General features: G+C 42.0%; 2 protein-coding genes across 3 annotated transcripts; one reads left to right on the forward strand and one right to left on the reverse strand.

Moving 5' to 3' along the window:
- The first annotated feature begins 1,524 nt into the window (after positions 1-1,524).
- On the forward strand, positions 1,525-6,821 carry grk7a (G protein-coupled receptor kinase 7a). Its single transcript, XM_006786816.2, has 4 exons — positions 1,525-2,201; positions 3,422-3,877; positions 5,972-6,252; positions 6,406-6,821. The coding sequence occupies exons 1-4, from the start codon at positions 1,605-1,607 to the stop codon at positions 6,743-6,745; spliced, it is 1,674 nt and encodes a 557-aa protein (XP_006786879.2). The 5' UTR covers positions 1,525-1,604; the 3' UTR covers positions 6,746-6,821.
- A 5,512-nt stretch (positions 6,822-12,333) lies between these two features.
- On the reverse strand, positions 12,334-18,916 carry atp1b3a (ATPase Na+/K+ transporting subunit beta 3a). 2 transcript variants are annotated; one of them, XM_087831956.1, is made up of 8 exons: positions 18,527-18,916; positions 17,194-17,322; positions 15,264-15,362; positions 14,915-15,105; positions 14,672-14,722; positions 14,042-14,128; positions 13,788-13,951; positions 12,334-13,169 (listed from the first exon to the last, which is right to left on the reverse strand). In XM_087831956.1, exons 1-8 carry the CDS (start codon positions 18,636-18,638, stop codon positions 13,109-13,111), a joined length of 894 nt encoding a protein of 297 aa, XP_087688082.1. In that variant the 5' UTR covers positions 18,639-18,916; the 3' UTR covers positions 12,334-13,108. The 2 variants fall into 2 exon arrangements, with proteins under 2 accessions (XP_087688082.1, XP_006786880.2); XM_006786817.3 differs by lacking the exon at positions 12,334-13,169 and having other exon boundaries at positions 13,487-13,951; positions 18,527-18,910.
- Between the last annotated feature and the right edge of the window lie 641 nt (positions 18,917-19,557).

Below are 19,557 nucleotides of genomic sequence, written 5' to 3' on the forward strand. Positions count from 1 at the left end.
AAATTTAGATGACAAATCTACAGCAAATTGAAATTTCGCTAAGGAAACTACTGTTTTTGCTGTGAGATTTCCTGCCCTGCCACACTGCTTGCTCTTTGTGGTCTTTTTGAAAAACAAAAGTTTAAAGATTGAAGATTTCAAACACTAAGCAAAGCTCTTGATCTTCTGTGGGGCACTGAGAGCTTGAGGCCATTTGAGAAAGGATTAGCTAATATTATCCAAGGTTTATTGTACTGAATTAGCCTGCATTATTATAGCTGGCTGGTAGGACTCCTGCCAACAGTCACAAAAGGAAAATACAAAACTTTTCTTTAATTTCAAGAAAAAGTTGCAACAATTAAATTAAAATGTTGACTTAATACATTTATTATACCATTTATAACATATGCATATTATTTTATGGTATAAATTATATATTTATCTGTGTTGTATATACATATCTATGTGTGTGCACTGGAATGTACCCTAATATAGCAAATTTATCGCAATTAGAAAAATATCAGTGGTTGACTAATATACATATTTGGCCTTTCCTTTGTTGTCTCTCTGTTAGGTGGTAGCCAAGTCGCTCACACGATTAAGGTCGTATTTGTCAGGCATTTATAAATTGATCACTACCGAGCTACTGGAGCCACACCTATCCAATCCTGTATGTTTCTTTGACACATGTACACTTCCAAAGCTGGGACCACTACTGATGTGTGTTTTTCTCTCTGTTGACTTTTACTCATACAGAAAGTAATTTGCATTTGACATTATATACAGCAAATAATGTATATGCTATAATTTTCAAGATTCAAAACTTAGTGTTCTAGCCTTCACATGCAACAGATTAATTTATGATGGTCTGCTCCACATGTCTGTTCAACAGCTACTCAGATCAGTGAGCTATAAAATCGTATTGTGGATAAATGATAACACCCTAAACAGGAACTAAGCAAACATTTGGCTGTTGTCTAAGAAAACAGAGTCTTGTGGTAAGCGTTCTCTTGAATGTCCTCAGTAGGTGTCATTGTGACGTGCTGATCAGTGATGAATGAGGTGAATCATGAGAATGAAAGTGTGATGGCAAAAAAAGAAGCAGACAGATTAGCAGCAAGCTCTCTGATGTATCTGCTCTGTTGAGTCTGGATGAGGGGAAAGAGAAAAAAGTAGGATGCTGATGAACTACATTGCTTGATCGTGACTAACTCTTCCCAGAGTACTTTATGCTTATTTCTGATCTTTTACTACCTCAACATTAAATGCATAGTCAACAGAACTCACTGAACTACTCAAAGACTACTGAACACCATGAATAAATATATAGGGCTACAAAGCCTCTTACGACAGAGCCCGCTTACGATTCCCTTTCCGTGCTCAGCATCCTTGAATAGACCACACAAAGATCCTTAAGCCAAAATCCCTCCCTGGTATTTAATTCTAAATGAGTAATTACTGGGTGTGTCAGTGGGTAGACTGGGTAAGGAAGCTCATTTGCACGGTGGCTTTTGAGCAAATTGCACCGTCACACAGACACACATTCTGAAAGTGTCAGGGTATCCATCTGCACCCACTGAAGAACCCAGTTTCTTAGAGGGGACAGACAACATACAGCTGTCAAGATGTGTGACATGGGGGGACTGGATAACCTGGTGGCCAACACGGCCTACCTAAAAGCTCAGGGTGGCGATGACAAGGAGATGAAAAAGCGGCGTCGCAGCTTGTCTCTCCCCAAGCCTGAGGCGTGCACGTCAGTACGATCTACCATTGAAAAGGACTTTACAATGATTTGTGAAAGGCAGCCTATTGGCAAAAAGTTTTTCCGCGAGTTCCTTGCAAGTAACAATGAGTTTAAGCTTGCCGCAGAGTTCTTGGATGAGTTGTATGACTGGGATCTGGCTGAAGGAGCAACAAAAGACAAGGCACGCCAAAACATCATGACCAAGTATTGCAAGGCTGACTCCAAGAGCTTTCTGACATTTCTTACTGGAGAGGCTGCTGACAAATGCAAATCTGTCACCGATGCCAATTTCGAGGAGGTGATGAAAGGCAAGGTTCAGGAGGGTGTACGAGAATTTCTGAAAGGAAAACCCTTCACAGATTATCAGGCCAGCCCGTTCTTTGACAAATTCCTCCAGTGGAAGGAGTACGAGAAACAACCCGTCAGTGACAAATACTTCTATGAGTTCAGAACTCTAGGAAAAGGAGGCTTTGGAGAGGTAAGCATGCAAATACATCTCAATTAATTTATTTGAGTTGCAAGAGTCATCCCATTATGACCATAGAGTATGAATGAAGCTAAACTAAGCTGCAGAGGTGTGCTCCACACATAATTACACATATAAGTAAATCACATAAGTTTTAACATGTCTGAGACTGACCATGAAGACTGACCAGGCATTACAGCTTAAATTTTGTCTTGCGTTTCACAAGGTATTACTTTGTTTAATTGGTTTAGGGATTGTGTCTTTTCAAAACACCTGAGGATTAAAGAACATATGAAAGCTTTCAACTCAGTAACTGAAAGTGCACTTTAATTTAAAATATTATATTTTTAAAGAAAAAAACTGCTGTGTAAGTATATTAACTGAGCAGTAATTATATTAGTGGATTAGTGGAGAGCAGTATGAAATTATGTAAACGGCAAAAATAAAATGTCTTGAGAGGCACCAAAAATATATGTGTGTAAAAATGCTTTTATCTCATCGTGGCTTAGGCTGACAGTGTCTAATGCACTGATAGAGGACCCACAATTGAACCCTGAGGAACTTTTTTACTGTCAAGTCAAGCTCTGACAAACAGGCTTAAATAAACAAACATATAACAATGCAACTTGCTCAGAAAATTAATACAATAGAAGTCCAAAGAGCAATTTAGTCACCAAAAAATTATACTATATCTGTTTAATGTAAATGTGGAGATTTTGGCGATAACCTGGTGAAGATTTGCTGTAACTGTTATTGCTTTGTGCTAAATCAGCATACACAGTGGTTGAGAGTTAAGCAATGAGTCCAGTCTTTTCATTTAGCTAGTAAAGTAGAAATCACCTTTGAATTATAAACAATGATAAGTGAAGTGACTTTTCAGATAGTGGGCCTTGACTGCAAGAGAGGTGTCAGATTTGTCAAGGCATCACTGGCAAGGGTCAAGCTAGATTATCATCTTAAACAATAAGTCCTGCACCACTCTCTGGATTTTAAAATTATTTATGATCATATTTAGTGTGAAATTCTGAAATAGGAACATTTAATTTTTAAAGGATAAGTCACATCTATTTTCTTGTGTACATTTTGTTAATACTAAAGTAGAGAGTGGGAGCTATCCGATCAGTCAGTAAGGTACTGGGAGACCAGGCTTTTTTTTGTAGTAAAATGAATTAAAATGATTTGATTAACATCTGGAAGCTAACATTCCTAACAAGTAACGTGTTTTCCTCCAGGTATGTGCTGTTCAGGTCAAGAACACGGGCCAGATGTATGCCTGCAAGAAGTTGTGTAAAAAGCGTCTGAAGAAGAAGGGAGGTGAGAAGATGGCCCTGTTGGAGAAGAAAATCTTAGAGAAGGTTAACAGCCTGTTCCTGGTCAACTTGGCGTATGCTTATGACAGCAAGACCCACCTGTGCCTTGTCATGACCCTGATGAATGGAGGAGACCTCAAGTACCACATTTACAACATGGGCTACGATGGCAAGGGTGTGGACAAGGGCATTGAGATGAAACGCATCATCCACTACACAGCGCAGATCACCACTGGCATTCTGCACCTGCACGACATGAATATAATATATCGTGACATGAAACCAGAGAACGTGTTGCTTGATAGCCAAGGCCAGTGCCGACTTTCAGATTTGGGTCTGGCCATAGAAATCATTCCAGAGAAGACTGTCACCCAGATGGTGAGTAGATGTCCCACACGACAGTGATGTTATAAATTTAGATGGCAGGTTTTCTTTTCCACTTTTAACAAGATGCAGAACAACAAGTACACTGAGTTTCACTCTTAAGCTCTTAGAAATCTGTTAGCATTAGAGCCACAGCCATATGATGCCAGGACTGATTATAGGATTTCATAGTAGCTCCACAGTGTAGTGGTTTACACATTTCCCTAACAAGCAAAAGACCCCTGGTTTAATTCCAGGAGGATTGCATCAGGAGCGGCATCCAGTGTAAAAAACTCAAACATGTGGAACTACCCACTGTGGTGACTCCTTGTGAATGAGTGGGCAGCCAAAGAACGGTAGAAAATATCTACCATAAATGGGCTGTTAGTCAATGCATAAGGCATATTTTGCTGCTCGCAAAATATCCTGTGCTGACTCATGCTCTTATAGACATATTTTTGTCAACTCATATACATACACAAGCTTTGATTTCCACCACGTCTTTTTAAATTATCCGAAGACAGGTGGAGGTAAGATACTGGACAGATGTCAGTCCTGGTTTGGCGTTTACTTTAAATCCGGACAGGGATTACTGGATTCCTTAAGGATCTGTGCGATGAGAGTCTCTGAATCGATTATATAAGTCATTTGATCCTTTAGCGGTCAGATTATAGCTGGGCTATTTATAGGCCACCATTTTGTGCTGTGGTTATGTTAGAGATCTTGCAGGTGCAGTGCTTTTAAAAGTACCGCTTGCTAAGTGTAAGAAGGTCTCCCTGAAGAATCTGGTCACAGGGATTTAGTTATTTCTGACACCTTAGCTGTGCTGCACTGTCTTTAAACAGCACATACATAGCATATCAGTCTCTTGCTTTACTCCCAAGAAAAGGAAATAGAGATACAATGTTCTCACTGAGTTCACAATGTCACACCAGTAGTTGCATAGTTAATTAAAATGATAATAATAATTGTGATTTCCTGACAAAAACATGTTTTTGACAAACGGTAGGTAATGCTAACACTAAATTATACCCCACTGTACACATCTAAGGACCAGGGTTTCTTTAGGACTTACTTGCTGCAGCAAAGAGTAAGCTCTTGGCTATATGAAAGTCCAGTAAGCTCATTATCACGTAGTCTGATGCTCCTCAGCCAGCCAAAGTGACTAGGCTAACCTTTACAGGCAAGGGTGGCTTTGGACCCCTAATCCTCTTAGTGGAATTACACAAGTCTGTCCCAGATTAGATTGACAGATCCAGGTAAAACGTACGCTGAATATGTTTAGATGTGCTAGTTTGCAAACACGTCTAGAACGGTTCTTTAAAAACACTAAAAACACACTAAAATCAGATGAACTTTGATTTAAAATTTATGACATGAGTGTTCATACATGGGTGGGGTTTTTTTTATAGTTGCACAGGGAGCAAATTGGAAAATGAATGCATTTCACTAGTTTTGCATGCTTGGTGTCTTGTAATATAAAATACATAATTAATGTTTAAACAGTAAAGTCAGTCACAGGGCAGACATGTAACAGCCAATAGTGAATCCTGTAGTTCCTACTGTTTACTTGCAGTAGCTTTTTAAGTTTTATATCAGTTTACTGTATATGTCCATTAGTAATTCATGGCTATGTGCGGTCTGGTATTATTTCTGCTGACAGCTATAGTATCCAGAAATGGCTGTCCCTTATATAAGTGGCCGGACAGCTCTGTCAGTGCATAGACATACACAACTCTTGACAGGTAGTAGGCTTAGCAATAGGATTAAGCTCCTGGTCCGAGGCTACATGTGGGGTCATATAGGGAAAGCAAGGATGACATGGGAGCAGAAGGGCAGGGAGAAAGTTGGGAGTAGAGTGACAGGTGAAAGTTAAAGAGACAAGATGTAAAGCCTTATTAAAGATTTTTTAGCTCTCTTCTTCTGTTGAGGGGTATGGCCACATGCTGTATAATACTATACCTACTTTTTGCTTGGTGTTAAGTGCTTCCTCCTTAAATGGTCTCACAAGTTTCAAGTTTCGTAATAAATATGAAGCACCTTCCATTAAGTCAGAATATCTAATGAAGTGTTTTTTGTATTTGAATCTCATATTCGTCCTTCATCCAGGCTGGTACTGGAGCCTACATGGCCCCTGAGCTCCTGACCAAAACCCCATACAGGACATCAGTGGACTGGTGGGCCCTGGGCTGCAGTATCTATGAGATGGTGGCTGGCTACACACCTTTTAAAGGCCCTGAGAGCAAAAAGGAGAAGGTTGAGAAGGAAGAGGTGCAGAGGCGCATCCAAAATGAGGAGCCAAAGTGGGAGCACAAGTGCTTTGATGCAACAACCAAGGACATCATCCAGCTTTTCCTCAAGAAGAAAATGGATGAGCGTCTGGGCATGAGGTAAGTGGCTCTTTTATCCAAGAAGTTTATTGCCATTGTGAACTTAATGCTAGTATAATGGATGTCTAAACGCCGCCCTTGAGTTGCCACATGGATCGGACATTGCAATTTACAAAATTTGATGGAGAAGTGTATTTTTTGTCTTTTCATTAGGAACAACATGGAGGATCCCAGGAAACACGAGTGGTTCAAGACCATCAACTTTCCCCGCCTGGAGGCAGGGCTGATTGACCCTCCATGGGTCCCCAAGCCCAACGTTGTCTATGCCAAGGACACCGGTGACATTGCCGAGTTCTCTGAGATCAAGGGCATCGAGTTCGACGCCAATGACGAGAAATTCTTCAAGGAGTTTAGCACAGGCGCTGTACCCATCCCATGGCAGCAGGAGATGATCGACACTGGACTATTTGATGAGCTCAATGATCCCAACAGGAAAGAAGGTGGAGGAGGTTTCGATGATGACAAGAAGTCTGGCACGTGTACAATGCTGTGAGCAGCCACATTTGATATGAAACAACCGTGTTAACATTCAGTATTTTGTTTTCTAAACTCATGTAAAAAAGAAAAAAGGTTTTACAAGAGGCGAACACGAGTGTCTGTCGAGAAAGGCACACCGTCCCTCTCTTGTAAGGATGTCCATGGCATAGGGAAGCAGTAAAGTATGAAGGATTTGACAATGTGTTTCGAGCACTGTCGCTCAGGTTCACAGCTTCTTTTTCTTTTCTAATGTTGTAGCTTTGCAACGACTTTGACCATAAATGACTGCTAGGAGAAAGCGTTACTAAAGTTTTCATTAATGACACACATTAGAGGAGTAAGAGGAGCAAGTTAAAGCAATATGTTTGTGCCAGAACTACCTTATTACTTTATAAAGTTCCTGTCGAAGAGGTTCAGCGAGTGTGGTTTTACCAGCTGAAGCAGTGTTGTGTTACAAGCAAACAGGAACAACCACACATGTAGACGTTCAACAGAATTGGAGGAGGTTCATTTGTAGCGAACTGTAGAATTTCAGAGCACTTTCCTTGCTGTCATCAGATCACGCTGTTTCTACGACGAAAGTGCTTTTTATCTAACACCATGCAGGGCTCGCAAAATCGCTAGCCCGACATCCCGGGGCTAGCGATTTTTCCAGTCGGGCTACCAAAATCTATCTCTGCCCTGCCCGTCGGGCTATTGTAGGAAGGAAAAATATATGTCAATGCTTTTGTATTCTGTCGGAAACGTAGCTGGGTAATTATGTCATTGGCATCGGTGAGCCACTGTCAATATGTGACATATTGAAATCGCGTTTGAATTTGCGCTTGTTTTTTTGCTTTCACTTTGCAATCGCGCGAACTGTGTATAGAGAGCGACGGCACTGATTGGTGAGTGATGATAATTTGCGCACCAATTCCTCTGACATCGTCTTATCAATCGTTAGCTTACTATGCAAACATGACAAGTGAAATCTCCCGCAGCTTAAACATGTGAGAGGTTGATCGCGCAGAGAATCGCTGAGCGTTATGTGAGTGCGTGTGTAAAAGCAGCAGGATATATATTTTAGTTCTGCTGAGCCAAATAAGACAGGTCAGCGTGAAGAAGTGACAGCCAAAGAAAAGCTTACCACAAAACGGAAAAGTTATGACAAATCAGACTATAAGGCAAAAAGAAAGTGCAGCTTTATGGTTTCATGGACAAAAGAATTTCTGTGGCTGCAACATGACGAGCTAAATAACCAGGTCTACACATAAGTGGTCCGCAGGTGCGCATTCGCTGTCAAAATAAAAAACGCGCACAAGATAAGAAGTTGCTACGCGTGTTTGCGTACATAAGATTTTCTGGAGGAGGACAGACATTTGTTTAGAACTCTTAAAGATGTCGAAGAAGCTCCTTTAAGCAATTACTGTGATGTTCCTCCACCTCCAAAGAAATGTCAGAAGGAGTCCAAACCACAAAAGAAGCGCGTATTCTCGGAAAAGTGGTTGCAGGAGGTGAGCTGGCTTCAAACAAATGATGAACGCACAGAGATGTGGTGCAGAATGTGCCGTGAAAATCCCAGTCTAGCGGACAAAAACACTGCCTTTTATATGGACGCAAACGCGCGTTGCAACTTCTTATCTGGTGCGCGTCTTTTATTTTGACAACGAATGCGCACATGCGGACCACTTATGTGCACCCGTGTAAATAACATAATGTTCTGCCGGCTGTGTTGTTGGTTTTCCCTCGATTTCTGAGTCGAAACGCGCCTTTGTTACTGGGACCAGTAATTTTAAGAAAGGCCCCCATTAGAACCCATGAGAAATGCAAGAAATGCATTATTGCTCAGTCTGCAATATCTTTCCCAGAACAAACACCAATTGCAAATAACATACTAAAAATAAACCTGAAAATCTGTTTAGAACAGCGTACTATGTTGCAAAGAGTGAACTACCACTGGCACACTTTAGCAGTCTTTGCAAACTTCAAAAAGCAAATGGCCTAGATCTTGGTTCCACTTGCCTCTTACCTGTGACTTCAGTGGAAATTTCAGATTGAGGATCTGACACAGACTGATTCATGTTCTACACAGTTCTTACAAGTTCATAGAAATTTCTGTTCAATTTGAACCAAGTATTTGAGTTGATGATTGTAATTTTTATACAATGTTGTAATTTGTGTTTCAACAATTTTTTGATTAATGTTTTGTTTCCTTTACAATATTATACATTAAAGTATAATATTGTAAAGGAAACAAAACATCAATCAAAAAATTTGCTCTCTTTTTTATTCGGGCTACTTAAATTTATTTTGGGCTTCCAAACTGAAGAGTCCCTGCCCGAAGGGCTACCAGGGATTTTGAAATTTTGCGAGCCCTGCCATGTGGCAGACATAATTGTGTTTTTTTAGTCATCTGTTGTGATCCTAAATCTGACAATTAGGATTGCATTTACACTGAATGTTTTAGTTTTATAAGACCAACTGTTACAATTGTATGTATTGTATATAAAGAAATATATATATATATATATATAAATATATATATGCACAGAGAGAAAGGAAAATATTGTATGTAAGTAATTTATAATATAGAATTAAATGAAAGAGAGTGAAGAATACAAAAAACCTATTCAGTGAGTCCCTCTGCTGTTGGTGCTGGGAGCCTCTGCTTGTAGTGAGAAATGGAGACTCTCGCTTTTGAGGGAGAGATGAGCGCTGAAAAAGCAGCTCATTGCTGCACATAAAAGATTAAAATTTAGACAGATTGAGCAATAAATTCCTGAACCAGGAATGCACAGGTTGCTTTATACTGGCCCTGAAACGCTAACTCGGGGCTCCTTTCTTAGTTTGAGATGATGCTGTTTTGGTTGTTGGGCTGAGTCTAGAGACTCTAGAGACTCTAGAGAGTTTTTAAATTTCCAGATCTTGCGCATAGGTCAGTTTATACAGGTAATTTTAATAAGTACACGATGCATGTAAATATAAAATGAGAGGAATTGCTACACTAGACGATGTACAGCACAGCAGACATTTCCTTAAATCGTGACTCATTTGAATAAATTAAAATGTCTTTTAAAAAGTGTCTTTCTTCACTCATGAATATTCATGTGTTTGTCATTCGTTGTCACCTTGAAGCCTGAACATTTCCACCACCAGCGTCAGAGAGCGGCCCAAATCGAGTCATGCCGCGCATGTTCTCTAGGCTAAATATAACCACAGGGAAAGTGCTGCGGAGAACTCTGGAGTAAAATCTAAAAATATCAGTCGCATTAATCCCTTTAGGATGCTGACTACATTCAGGCTGTGCTCCAAACTGGTATGTTTAGCTCATAGCTGATAAGGCGATAACCAGTGTTATCCTTGCGCCTTCTTCGCTCAAATTCTGTAGCATCTCAGCTTTACTGCAAAGAATCTGAGCAAGAATCAAAAGTTAAATGTGATGCAGCTGTAAAACATTTCACAGCTTCATCACGTTTGGTCTCTCCTTTTTTAGTGAAATATGAATGAAATTAAAAGTCAACCTTTAAATGTATCCTGGTGGCTGTGATGGTTAGAAAGGGAAAAAATGAAATGATCATGGAAGACACTAACACGTGAAACACTCATTTATGTGTGAGTTCTTCATGTCAGAGCGGTTTATTTTACATGTTTGCCCACCCCCTTCGTCCATACAGCTGAAGAAGTGTACTTTCTTTTGTCTCCAGTACCAGTTGTTCAGCCCAACTCAAGGACGGTAAGAGCTTAGCAGAACTTAAGGTGGATTCTTGCTGCAGCTAAACCCCGACAGATTATCTCATGTAGCAGGACTTGGGTTCAAACTGCTGTTGACAACGAAAGGACTGAGCTGCTGCAGCCCAGGGGCGCTGCAGGAGCCGGGCAGATGAAGGTGCTGTGAAATTAGAGTGGACAGGTGTGATCCGAATGCCTCTACTGATGTATTCTGACCTCTACAGCCATTTCAGACTCAGTTACAGGTCTGGCCTTTTGCACAAATACCAGGCTAGACTAGGTTTCTGAGAAATGAGGAAAAGACTGTTGAGGTTATAAAGATGAACAAATCTTTACAGACTAATGATTGTTTAGATTTTATTTAAGCATGTACCTGCTAAGTTCAAATGCCACACCAAGACCTGCTCCCTTGCAGTTCGTTATCCAACAAGCAGCACCGTGTTAGTGCCACGCTCACGCCTAAACTGTTCTTGCTTCTGGCTCCCTCGTGTGCCAGCAAATATGTGCTGCAACTGCGGTGAGAGTACTTAGAGGCTGAAGATAAACAATCCCAGGCTTCAATAAACAACTGCGGTCCCTCATTAGCTCTCTTTCCAGTCCCAGAGGTATGAAGCAGAATTGGGAATTTAAACAAGTACAATTATGTAATTTTATGATGCATCCAAAAATACAATTAAACATTCCTTTGTTCAGTCACAGGATGGGCGAAATTAAGATGTGCCCTAAAAATGAATTGATACATGTATGAAAACATGTCCTTGTTCAAGATTAAATAAGTGTTTCGAGGCCAAACCCAGACACTATTACAACAATAGTGTTCGGGTTTGGCTCTGGGCATCAGGTGTCTGAGTTGTTATCAGTTCCTCCAAAGACAGAATCCCCCTCCATCTTTACACATGGCTTCATTTATGTAACTGTCCCTGGACAAAAGAGGTCAGATCATTGTTATTTCACAAGAGGAAGAAAAGCTGCTTCTGTTTTCAAAAATCTCCCGTTTCACCGCATCCCAAAGGTGCTCTGTTGGACTGAGATCTGGTGACTATGGCGGTTTGAGTACAGCGAACTCATTGTCATGTTCAAGAGCCCAATTTGACATCATTTGTGCTTTGCGACATGGTGCACTATCATGCTGGGTGCAGTCACAAACACAAACTGTGGTCAGCAACAATGCTTGGGTAGGCTGCGGTGTTTAAACGATACTCAGCTGGTAATTTTGACGATCAAAGTGTGGCATTAAGTGCAGCAAGAAAATGCGGCAGGTGGCTGAACTGTTGATACAAGGAAGGATGGATCCATGATTTCATCTCATTTAAATTCTGGCCCTACCATCTGAATGTGACTCAGCAGATTGGACAGCGTTTATCCAAATCTTCTGTTTCTCCAGTTTTGGTGACTCTGTGCAAATATTAGCTTCAGTCTCCTGTTCTCGGGTCTTCTGCTTCAAGGTTTGACATGTTGCACATTCAGAGATGGTCTTCTGCATACACTGGTTGTAACGAGTTATTTAAATAGCTGTTACCTTCTTATTACCTTTAGGAATCTGACGATTCTCTTCTGTCCTCTGGCATCAAAAAACATTTTCTTCCAGAGAACTGCTGTTCTCTTATATTTTCTCTTTTTCAGACTATTCTCTGTAAAGAGATGATTCAGAGTAATCAGCTCAAACGAGCACATCTGGCACCAACAACCATGCCTTTCTTCTCCATTCTGACGCTCGGTAATCAGAACTTCAGCAGGTCATCCTCCATGTCTGCACAGAGTGTTTACTATATTAGATATTGGTGCAAAAAAGCAAGTTGTTGTAAAGAATCAGAATCAGTGAAGTTTGACTTGGATGCTGACATAATTTAAGGCAGAATTTAAATGAAGGGAAACAAAACACAACACAGGACTCCATTTTTTCTTCAAAATCACTTATCCCACAATTTATTTCATCAGGTCTTAAGGCACCCTGAAGAGATGTTACAAGTTGTTTGTTCAAATGCGGGTTCCTTTTAAGACTGTGTAAACATAGCTTTGAATAAGATATTTTCCTGTAAATCTTTGTTTAAATTATTTCTTTACAGTGCACAGACATTGTGTTTTTGTGACAAAAATACAGTGTGAATTAAGTAAATATGGTAAGATAGTTTATATATATATACATTGAAGAGTAATAGATCGGCAGACAATCAGATCAACAGGCTGAAGAAGAGAGAAAAACTAACAATCTTTGAGACCCAGATAGATATACAGATCACGTATAGATATACAGTACATAGTTACAGTGAACTTTTGAGTTTTGCAACAACGCTTTTTCCAGCGCCTCTCCGCCTTAAAAGCTAATTTTTACACCGTACCTTCTCGCGAGTGAGTGCGCGCCCGTGTCGCCTTGAACCACAGTCGACACGACGGCACCCCCCGCCCCCTGCCCCGCGAGGTGGTCTCAAGTCCCGGAGGGCTCACCCACGCGTTTGCTATTGCAGTGGAGAGGTGAGTAAACAGGAAGACGGGCAGACAGACAGACGGACATGCAGACAGACGGACACACAGCACAAGACTGGGTTGTGGCTACGCTGGACCACAAGACAAAGATCTATCTATAATTCCCCTAAATATGATATAGGATCACAATGTATTTATAGTAGAAAGGGACTTTGTAATTGGCATTTCATATACAGGGATACAGTGGCTATACTTGATTATCACGGTATGTTTCCATGAAGTCTTTGTGATGTGCGACGAATAATACTCTGGAGATGTTCTACTTTCTCAGTTATACTATACAGCAAGATAAAAATCCTCTCCACACTGATGATAATACTGAATCCATACAGTTTAAGAGATGAAAGCAACACTCTCTTCCCTGGCAGCGGGAAGCTCTAAAAACAAATTTAAACAAAATTGTTTCATCAACAATTACACAACAGCTCCAAATGGCTTGGTTGCAATGGCTATAAGTTATCGAATCACGTCAATACAAATAAAGAAAAAAACAAACGTAACTGAGCGGAGGATGAACAGTGCAATAGGTGAATGGGGAAGGGAGGGGAAGGGAGGGGAAGGGGGGGGGGAGGGGAGGGAGGGCATGTGGATGGACGGACTCAGGAGCGGAGCCTGTGCTTTGTTATGAGGGTCTTTGAGGAGGTCAGCGAGGAATCGTTAAGAAAAGAAAAGTCAGAAATGTCATGAAAGCAGCATGTGGTACCACTGTCTCGCTGACTGTGTTGTGCCACATCCCAAAATGCCGCCTTTGTGACGTTTTGACCATTCCTTCCTTTTCTTAAAAAAAATAAAATACAATAAAGATAAATCCTTAGTGGGCAGCTTCAATTAGATTTCCTTTCACAGGCTGTATATTTGCCTTTTACTCCACCACCTTGATCCTGAACGTTACGCGGCCCAGGAATTTATCCCGCTCGTCGTTGTTGCGCAGGTTGGTGCCCTCTACCCTGCACTCCACGGCCAGCTCCTTGTTGTAGTCCTCCTTGGTGAGCAGCAGCTTCACAGCCACCAGGGGCTGCACGTAGTTCTCCTGCATCAGGACCGAGGCGATCATTTATTAGTAACACATCACTTATCGGGCAGGTTAGTGGACACTGTCCGGCTGTAGTTAAATACTTACATGGGCTTTCTTGCCGTAGTAGGGGAAATACATCTTATCAATGCGGCCCTCACTTGGGAAGTAGTGCATTTGGACCGGGTGGTCTTTCTGCAAGGCAGGACACGTCTCAGAGTAAAGATTTTACAATGAAGGAATTCATTTAATGTCGAATTAATGAGACATATTCCGAGACCACATGAAACGGGACGGAACAAGACAGAAAAGTGAGGACTCTCTGCTGTCAGCGAGGAGGTTTGAATGAAGTGGAAAACACGATGCGTTCCGCTCAATCCAAAAAAGTGACATTTCTGGCAGAAAACTTACACCGATTAGATTAAAATAGACTTTAGAATGGCACTAAGACTGGTTTAGAGTCACCTGCATAACGCCATGTTACATAATGAAAATGTGTTAACACCCCTACTGGCCTTATCCTGTAAAATTTACATGTTTATCTTACCCTAAAGCCATCAGTGACAGCATGCAGGAAGATATCAGACACAACACAAACAAAAAGAAGGAAGAAATGAAAGCGAGATCAACAGAAAGAAAACAGTGAAACTGTTATGTTTTTGTATGAAAGAAATAAAAAAGACAAAAAATACACATACAAGCCAGCAGGACAAGTGCAATGTAGAGAAAATGCTTTACTTTGATCGTGCAGTTGATGTAGGGATCCCCAATTGGCTTCAGGCCAATAATCTACGAAAGGAGAGAAACAGGAAGAGAGGTTGAAACTGTGCACGGCTGCTGCTTGCGTGGGTCCAGAATTAGAAATCATTTATTTTTTGGGAACTCTCAGCACAGGGACAAATAATTGGAGAATAGAGGCTGTGCGGAAAACAGGAAAAGGACGCGCGTTTCCCTGGATCTGTGAGAAATAGTGAGTGTTACCCTGTTCATCTTCAGCAGCACACAGGGCTTTCCTTCTTGATATCCAAAGTCGGTGTCGGAAAGGCCAGAGCACAAACTCAGGAAGGTCCTCCTGAAGGGACAAACTTTCTTTGTCATCTCACCGTCGTCCTGCATGTAATACTCTCCCGGAATGCAGTCGTCGTTGTTCTCCTGCATCGAATCGTTGTATCCTGATGCAGAGACAGAGATGGATTGAGGTACAGCGTATTCAGATATTTGGCAAGAGTCAGTGGAAAAAGATCGGAGAGAGGGAGAGTGGTATTCATTTTATTACAGCTCGCTTTCAATCTGTTTAATTTATCTGTGCATTAGAGCAAAGTGCACTTACTTTGCAGGAAGGATTCCAGATGGTTGACATAGGTTTTGTAGTTTTTTGAGTCAGATTTGTTGAAAGCAATGTCCAGTGAATTTGGACGAATCACCAACCCTGTAACGAGACATAAGGTAAACGAAGGAAAGAGGTGAACACATACTCACACACGCCCTGAATGCGTTTCAGGTAGGTGGTGCTGTGGGGATGGCACTGTGAGTTGGACAGGCCCTCTCAGCACTTGAGCCAAATAAAAAGCCACTTTCAGCTGCTCCCTTATTCACACGGGGTCGCCACAGCGGGTAGCTCCGCTTATTTGATTTGGCAGATTTTTTACGCTTGATGCCCTTCCTGACACAACCCCAAAGGGATTTGTGTCCCTCCCGGGATCAAGCTGGGAAGCTTTCACTCGTTAGGCCAATGTGTAAACCACCATACTACGGAGCACTGAAGCCAAAACGAAAATAATATTCGCTGCAAAATTGAGATCATTTATGAATGTTTTATGATCTAATGTGATTGTGAGCTTTTAAATAAAGAATAATGTTGGTCTCTGAAAGCTCTGTTAACTCCTCCAATCCAAGATGAATCACCAGAATACAATCAATCATCTAATAAAAATGACTGGAAACACAAACCAGACACAGCCATCAACTCAGAGGAAGCCAGATTTACACATTGAACATCAACACAAAAATCGAAACTATCAACAGCAATCAGCATTGATTACTGTCAGAGATGACACCAAAAACACGGCGCCTGCACCTCGACTTTTATCTTTCAAACACTGTTATGTCCTGCCAAAGCCATCGATGATCTCGTAACAAGTACGCCACGTTTTATACAACCACACTGTCCAGCAGCAGGTCTGCATCAGCGGTTATGAATAACAATTACCCTGTTACTAAGTGTCATTTATGCTGACGGTATGTTGGCAGAGCATAAAAAATTTGGTTCTGCATACAGCTGAGAGTTTAAAAAGTATGTTTTCAGGATTCACCCTGAAGCCCTTCATCATGGCATTGATATCCATCTGGTAATAAATGTTAGCCTTCTGTTTGTCAGCTAAGAAATAGCAAGCAGCATAGCTGGGCTGTCACCATGAGTACTGTAGGAGAACCTCGCTGATTCTGATAATCTATTACAAGGATTCATTTGGAAATCTGAAATTAACTTCTGCACGGCCATCTTCATGCTGCACTCCTGCTTACAGGTGTGGTGACTGCACTGTGGGCAGGGAGATCAACTGAACCCACGTAACCTTAGATCCATTACATCTGCTGTTAACTCTTTACCCCAAGAAAGCCTACCAGGATTAACCTTTAAAGCTCAGAGGTTAATGAGGGTGGTCTCTTCCTGTCTACCCTTGGAAAAACCTGGAAACTATTCTAATGGTCATCAAACCACGCCTATGCAGAGTTATCAAAACTCGTCATTAAAGGTGAATGATGTCCTAATACGCAGATATAGAAATAATCATGGTGAATTTATGCTACAAGGTTGTGTCTGTTTGGGTTGGTATTCAGTGTGGAACTATGGTTCCTGCCAAGCAGTCCTCCAAAAACCAACAACACCTAGTTCAAAGTAGATGAAGATGCTGATTGGTTGTGGGCGGGAACAGGGCAGGGAGTTCACTGTGAACGAGAAAGGGGAGAAAAACATTGCGACTTTTGTCTATCTTTGATTGTCTGTGGGCTGTAGAACCTCTTTCCCCTCTTTATACACCTGGAAAGAAAACACTCAGCCAACAGCAACCACTGGTGATATCACACAGGAAGAGTCTTCAAAATAGATCGATGTAAAAAGCAGCTGTTATGCAGCGCTTTATTGTGACAGCACCTTATTGGTGCAGGCATTAATAATGAATGCCTGGATGAGTGATGCTGCCAGGAACAGAAAAGGAAAAGTCCAGTTACTCCTGTGTATTTTAATCTTGAGAGATACTAACCTGGCTCTGGAACGCGGTCTCTGTACCTCGGCACATAGTCATCCAGAGTGAGCAGCATCACCCACATGGTCAGAGCGAACATGCCGGCCAAGAAGCAGTAGAAGACCAAGTAGAACAAGAGGATGAGTGCTGGAGGATGTCACGGGAGGAAACACATAAGAGAAAGAGAAAGATGACGGTGATGAGATAAAGAGGGATTCACTGCACATTTTAGCCATAGCCTTACGCTTGATTTCTTTACACTTCCCCTCGTCTTCAGGTCATTTGAATGAACTGTCCCTTCGAGGGAAACCATTTTGAATATGGGAGGAAATTTCACCGGCTGCTAACAAATGTGAGGCCCCATTTCACTTCTTTTCAGCCCAAACGTGATTCAAAGATCGCTGCAGTTTCTCGGGGCATCTGCTGTCTCATTTATATAACTGCAGGGAGAGAAAAAGCTGCATTTATGGGAACATCTGACTCAAAATGGTTCACCATCATCCAGCCTGCACAGCATGGATGCCCTCTAAGTTGCCAAAAACGGGGGGTGGGGGGTGGACCCCTCAGCTTCCCGCTGTACACCCCCCCCTCCCTCATTCCACTCCAACAGTATCCCACAATGCACCTGCCTGGTGCATAAAAGAGAGAGAAAGAGGAGAGAGGGAATCCCATTTGACCTTGACAGGCATGCTAATGTGGGCGGCCATGCAACTGCAATGGAGCATCCCACTGCACAGCAGCACAGGGGCGCAGGCAGCCTGACAATCTGCGCTAGCCTATAGGAGCCGGCTGCTGGAGGGAGGGTACCCCTGTTACTACCTTACTCTGGAAATAACTGGGGGATTATTACATAAAATGTATGGCCTGATCAGATATTGATTGTGCCTGTGGCACATTCCTCAGCTATGATGAGCATCTTTCTCAGCTGGGCTCTGCTGTGTCAGTGCAGGTCCCGGATAACTCTGTTAATGCAGATGCTGATCATTCATTAAAATATATATATATATATTTTAAAATGTACAAGGCTGCTGTGACTGATTATCGCCTGCTTGGCTGTTTTTCCCTATGCAGCAGAGACAGACTGCTGCACACCTCTGATAGCATCATTTATCTTGGCGAGCCTCTTGGTACAGGCTTCTCCTTTAACACCTTCACACAGGCCTGTGATGGCTTCTCAGCCATCTATGTGGCACTCATTTAAATCCATCCACACAAAGACATTTATAGGAGGCTTTATACCGAAGAGACACGTGGCTATAAATGCTTTGAAAACGACTATAAGATTAGGTATAAGCTCCGTGAATGTCAAAGCGCGGCCACTAATTGACTGCTGTGTAACGGGGATCCTTACCCCAGCTGCTGGCAGTACGACCCAACAGCTCCCCGGTTCTCGGGTTGTAGATGGAGTCCTTCCAGCTGGACACGTTCTCCTTGTTGGCCGCTTTATCCTCGGTGCTCGCCATGGTGATGTGTTTTTTTCTTTTTCTTTTTTCTTGGTCCCAAAAATGTGCCGTTTCTCCTCCCTAAAAAAATGCAGAAAGCGCAGCGGGCGATGTAATGAGGCAAAAGAAGCCGGCGAGGCGGCAGTGAGTGGTCGGATCAATGATTGGGGAAGGAGTGGGCGGTGTAGAAAGAGAGGTAGAGCAGGAGGAGAGAGAGAGAGGGAGAGAGAGATGCTCTGGTGGAACAGGAAAAAAAGGTGAGGAAAGAGGGGAAAAAAATCTGTGACGTCCACACTGGGCCTAACGTGGCAGCTGATGCAGTGCGAGCAGATGGATGCAGATTGGCTAATCACGGGGAGACGCACGGAGACGCAGCGTTACGCGCACTAATTATAAAAGGAGCACGCGCCATCATGCTTAATCTCTCGTTTTTATTATGCACCTTAATGGCAGTGCCAACTAAGGAAGAGCCTGGGATCTCCATTTATTAAGTGAGAGATCTTTTATTATTATTATTATGATTATTATTATTATTATTATTATTATAGCTAACACGAGAAAAGCGCAAACATGGCGCACTGATTACGGATTGTTGGGCACAAAGTGCGTCTGTGGAAACCCTAAAATCACAGTACTGTTAAAAATAACGTGCATCTTTTGCTTTATTACGAAAGTATTCGGACCTATTATAGATGAATTACCGCTCTTCTGCACACAAGTCGTACGTGGTGAGTCACCAAACCAATAACCAATCGGACTGAGGTGTGTTCGAGCAGCACGGGGCGCGCTGCTAATCACTCGGAAAACTCTGGACGATCACGCTCGTTCACATAAATATGTAGGAGCGTGAGAGCGAGTGATCAAAAGACCAGAAGCCGATCGGGATGCGATTTGCCACCGATTCCCCCCCACAGATATTTGCCTCATTTGCTAACCCTTG

The sequence above is a fragment of the Neolamprologus brichardi genome, chromosome 18 (genome assembly GCF_056152115.1).
Source record: "Neolamprologus brichardi isolate AB-2024 chromosome 18, ASM5615211v1, whole genome shotgun sequence".
NCBI classification, from domain to species: domain Eukaryota; kingdom Metazoa; phylum Chordata; class Actinopteri; order Cichliformes; family Cichlidae; genus Neolamprologus; species Neolamprologus brichardi.

What these genes read in the sequence shown, in the direction of transcription:
- atp1b3a (XM_087831956.1), bottom strand. Translation starts at nt 18,638, where the DNA reads ATGGCGAGCACCGAGGATAAAGCGGCCAACAAGGAGAACGTGTCCAGC. An exon ending in ACATCAACTGCACGATCAAA is followed by an intron (nt 14,129 to 14,671) that starts GTAAAGCATTTT and finishes CCTGCCTTGCAG; the next exon opens with AAAGACCACCCGGTCCAAAT. An exon ending in ACTACGGCAAGAAAGCCCAT is followed by an intron (nt 13,952 to 14,041) that starts GTAAGTATTTAA and finishes GTCCTGATGCAG; the next exon opens with GAGAACTACGTGCAGCCCCT.
- grk7a (XM_006786816.2), top strand. Translation starts at nt 1,605, where the DNA reads ATGTGTGACATGGGGGGACTGGATAACCTGGTGGCCAACACGGCCTAC. An exon ending in AGAAGACTGTCACCCAGATG is followed by an intron (nt 3,878 to 5,971) that starts GTGAGTAGATGT and finishes TCCTTCATCCAG; the next exon opens with GCTGGTACTGGAGCCTACAT. An exon ending in GATGAGCGTCTGGGCATGAG is followed by an intron (nt 6,253 to 6,405) that starts GTAAGTGGCTCT and finishes TCTTTTCATTAG; the next exon opens with GAACAACATGGAGGATCCCA.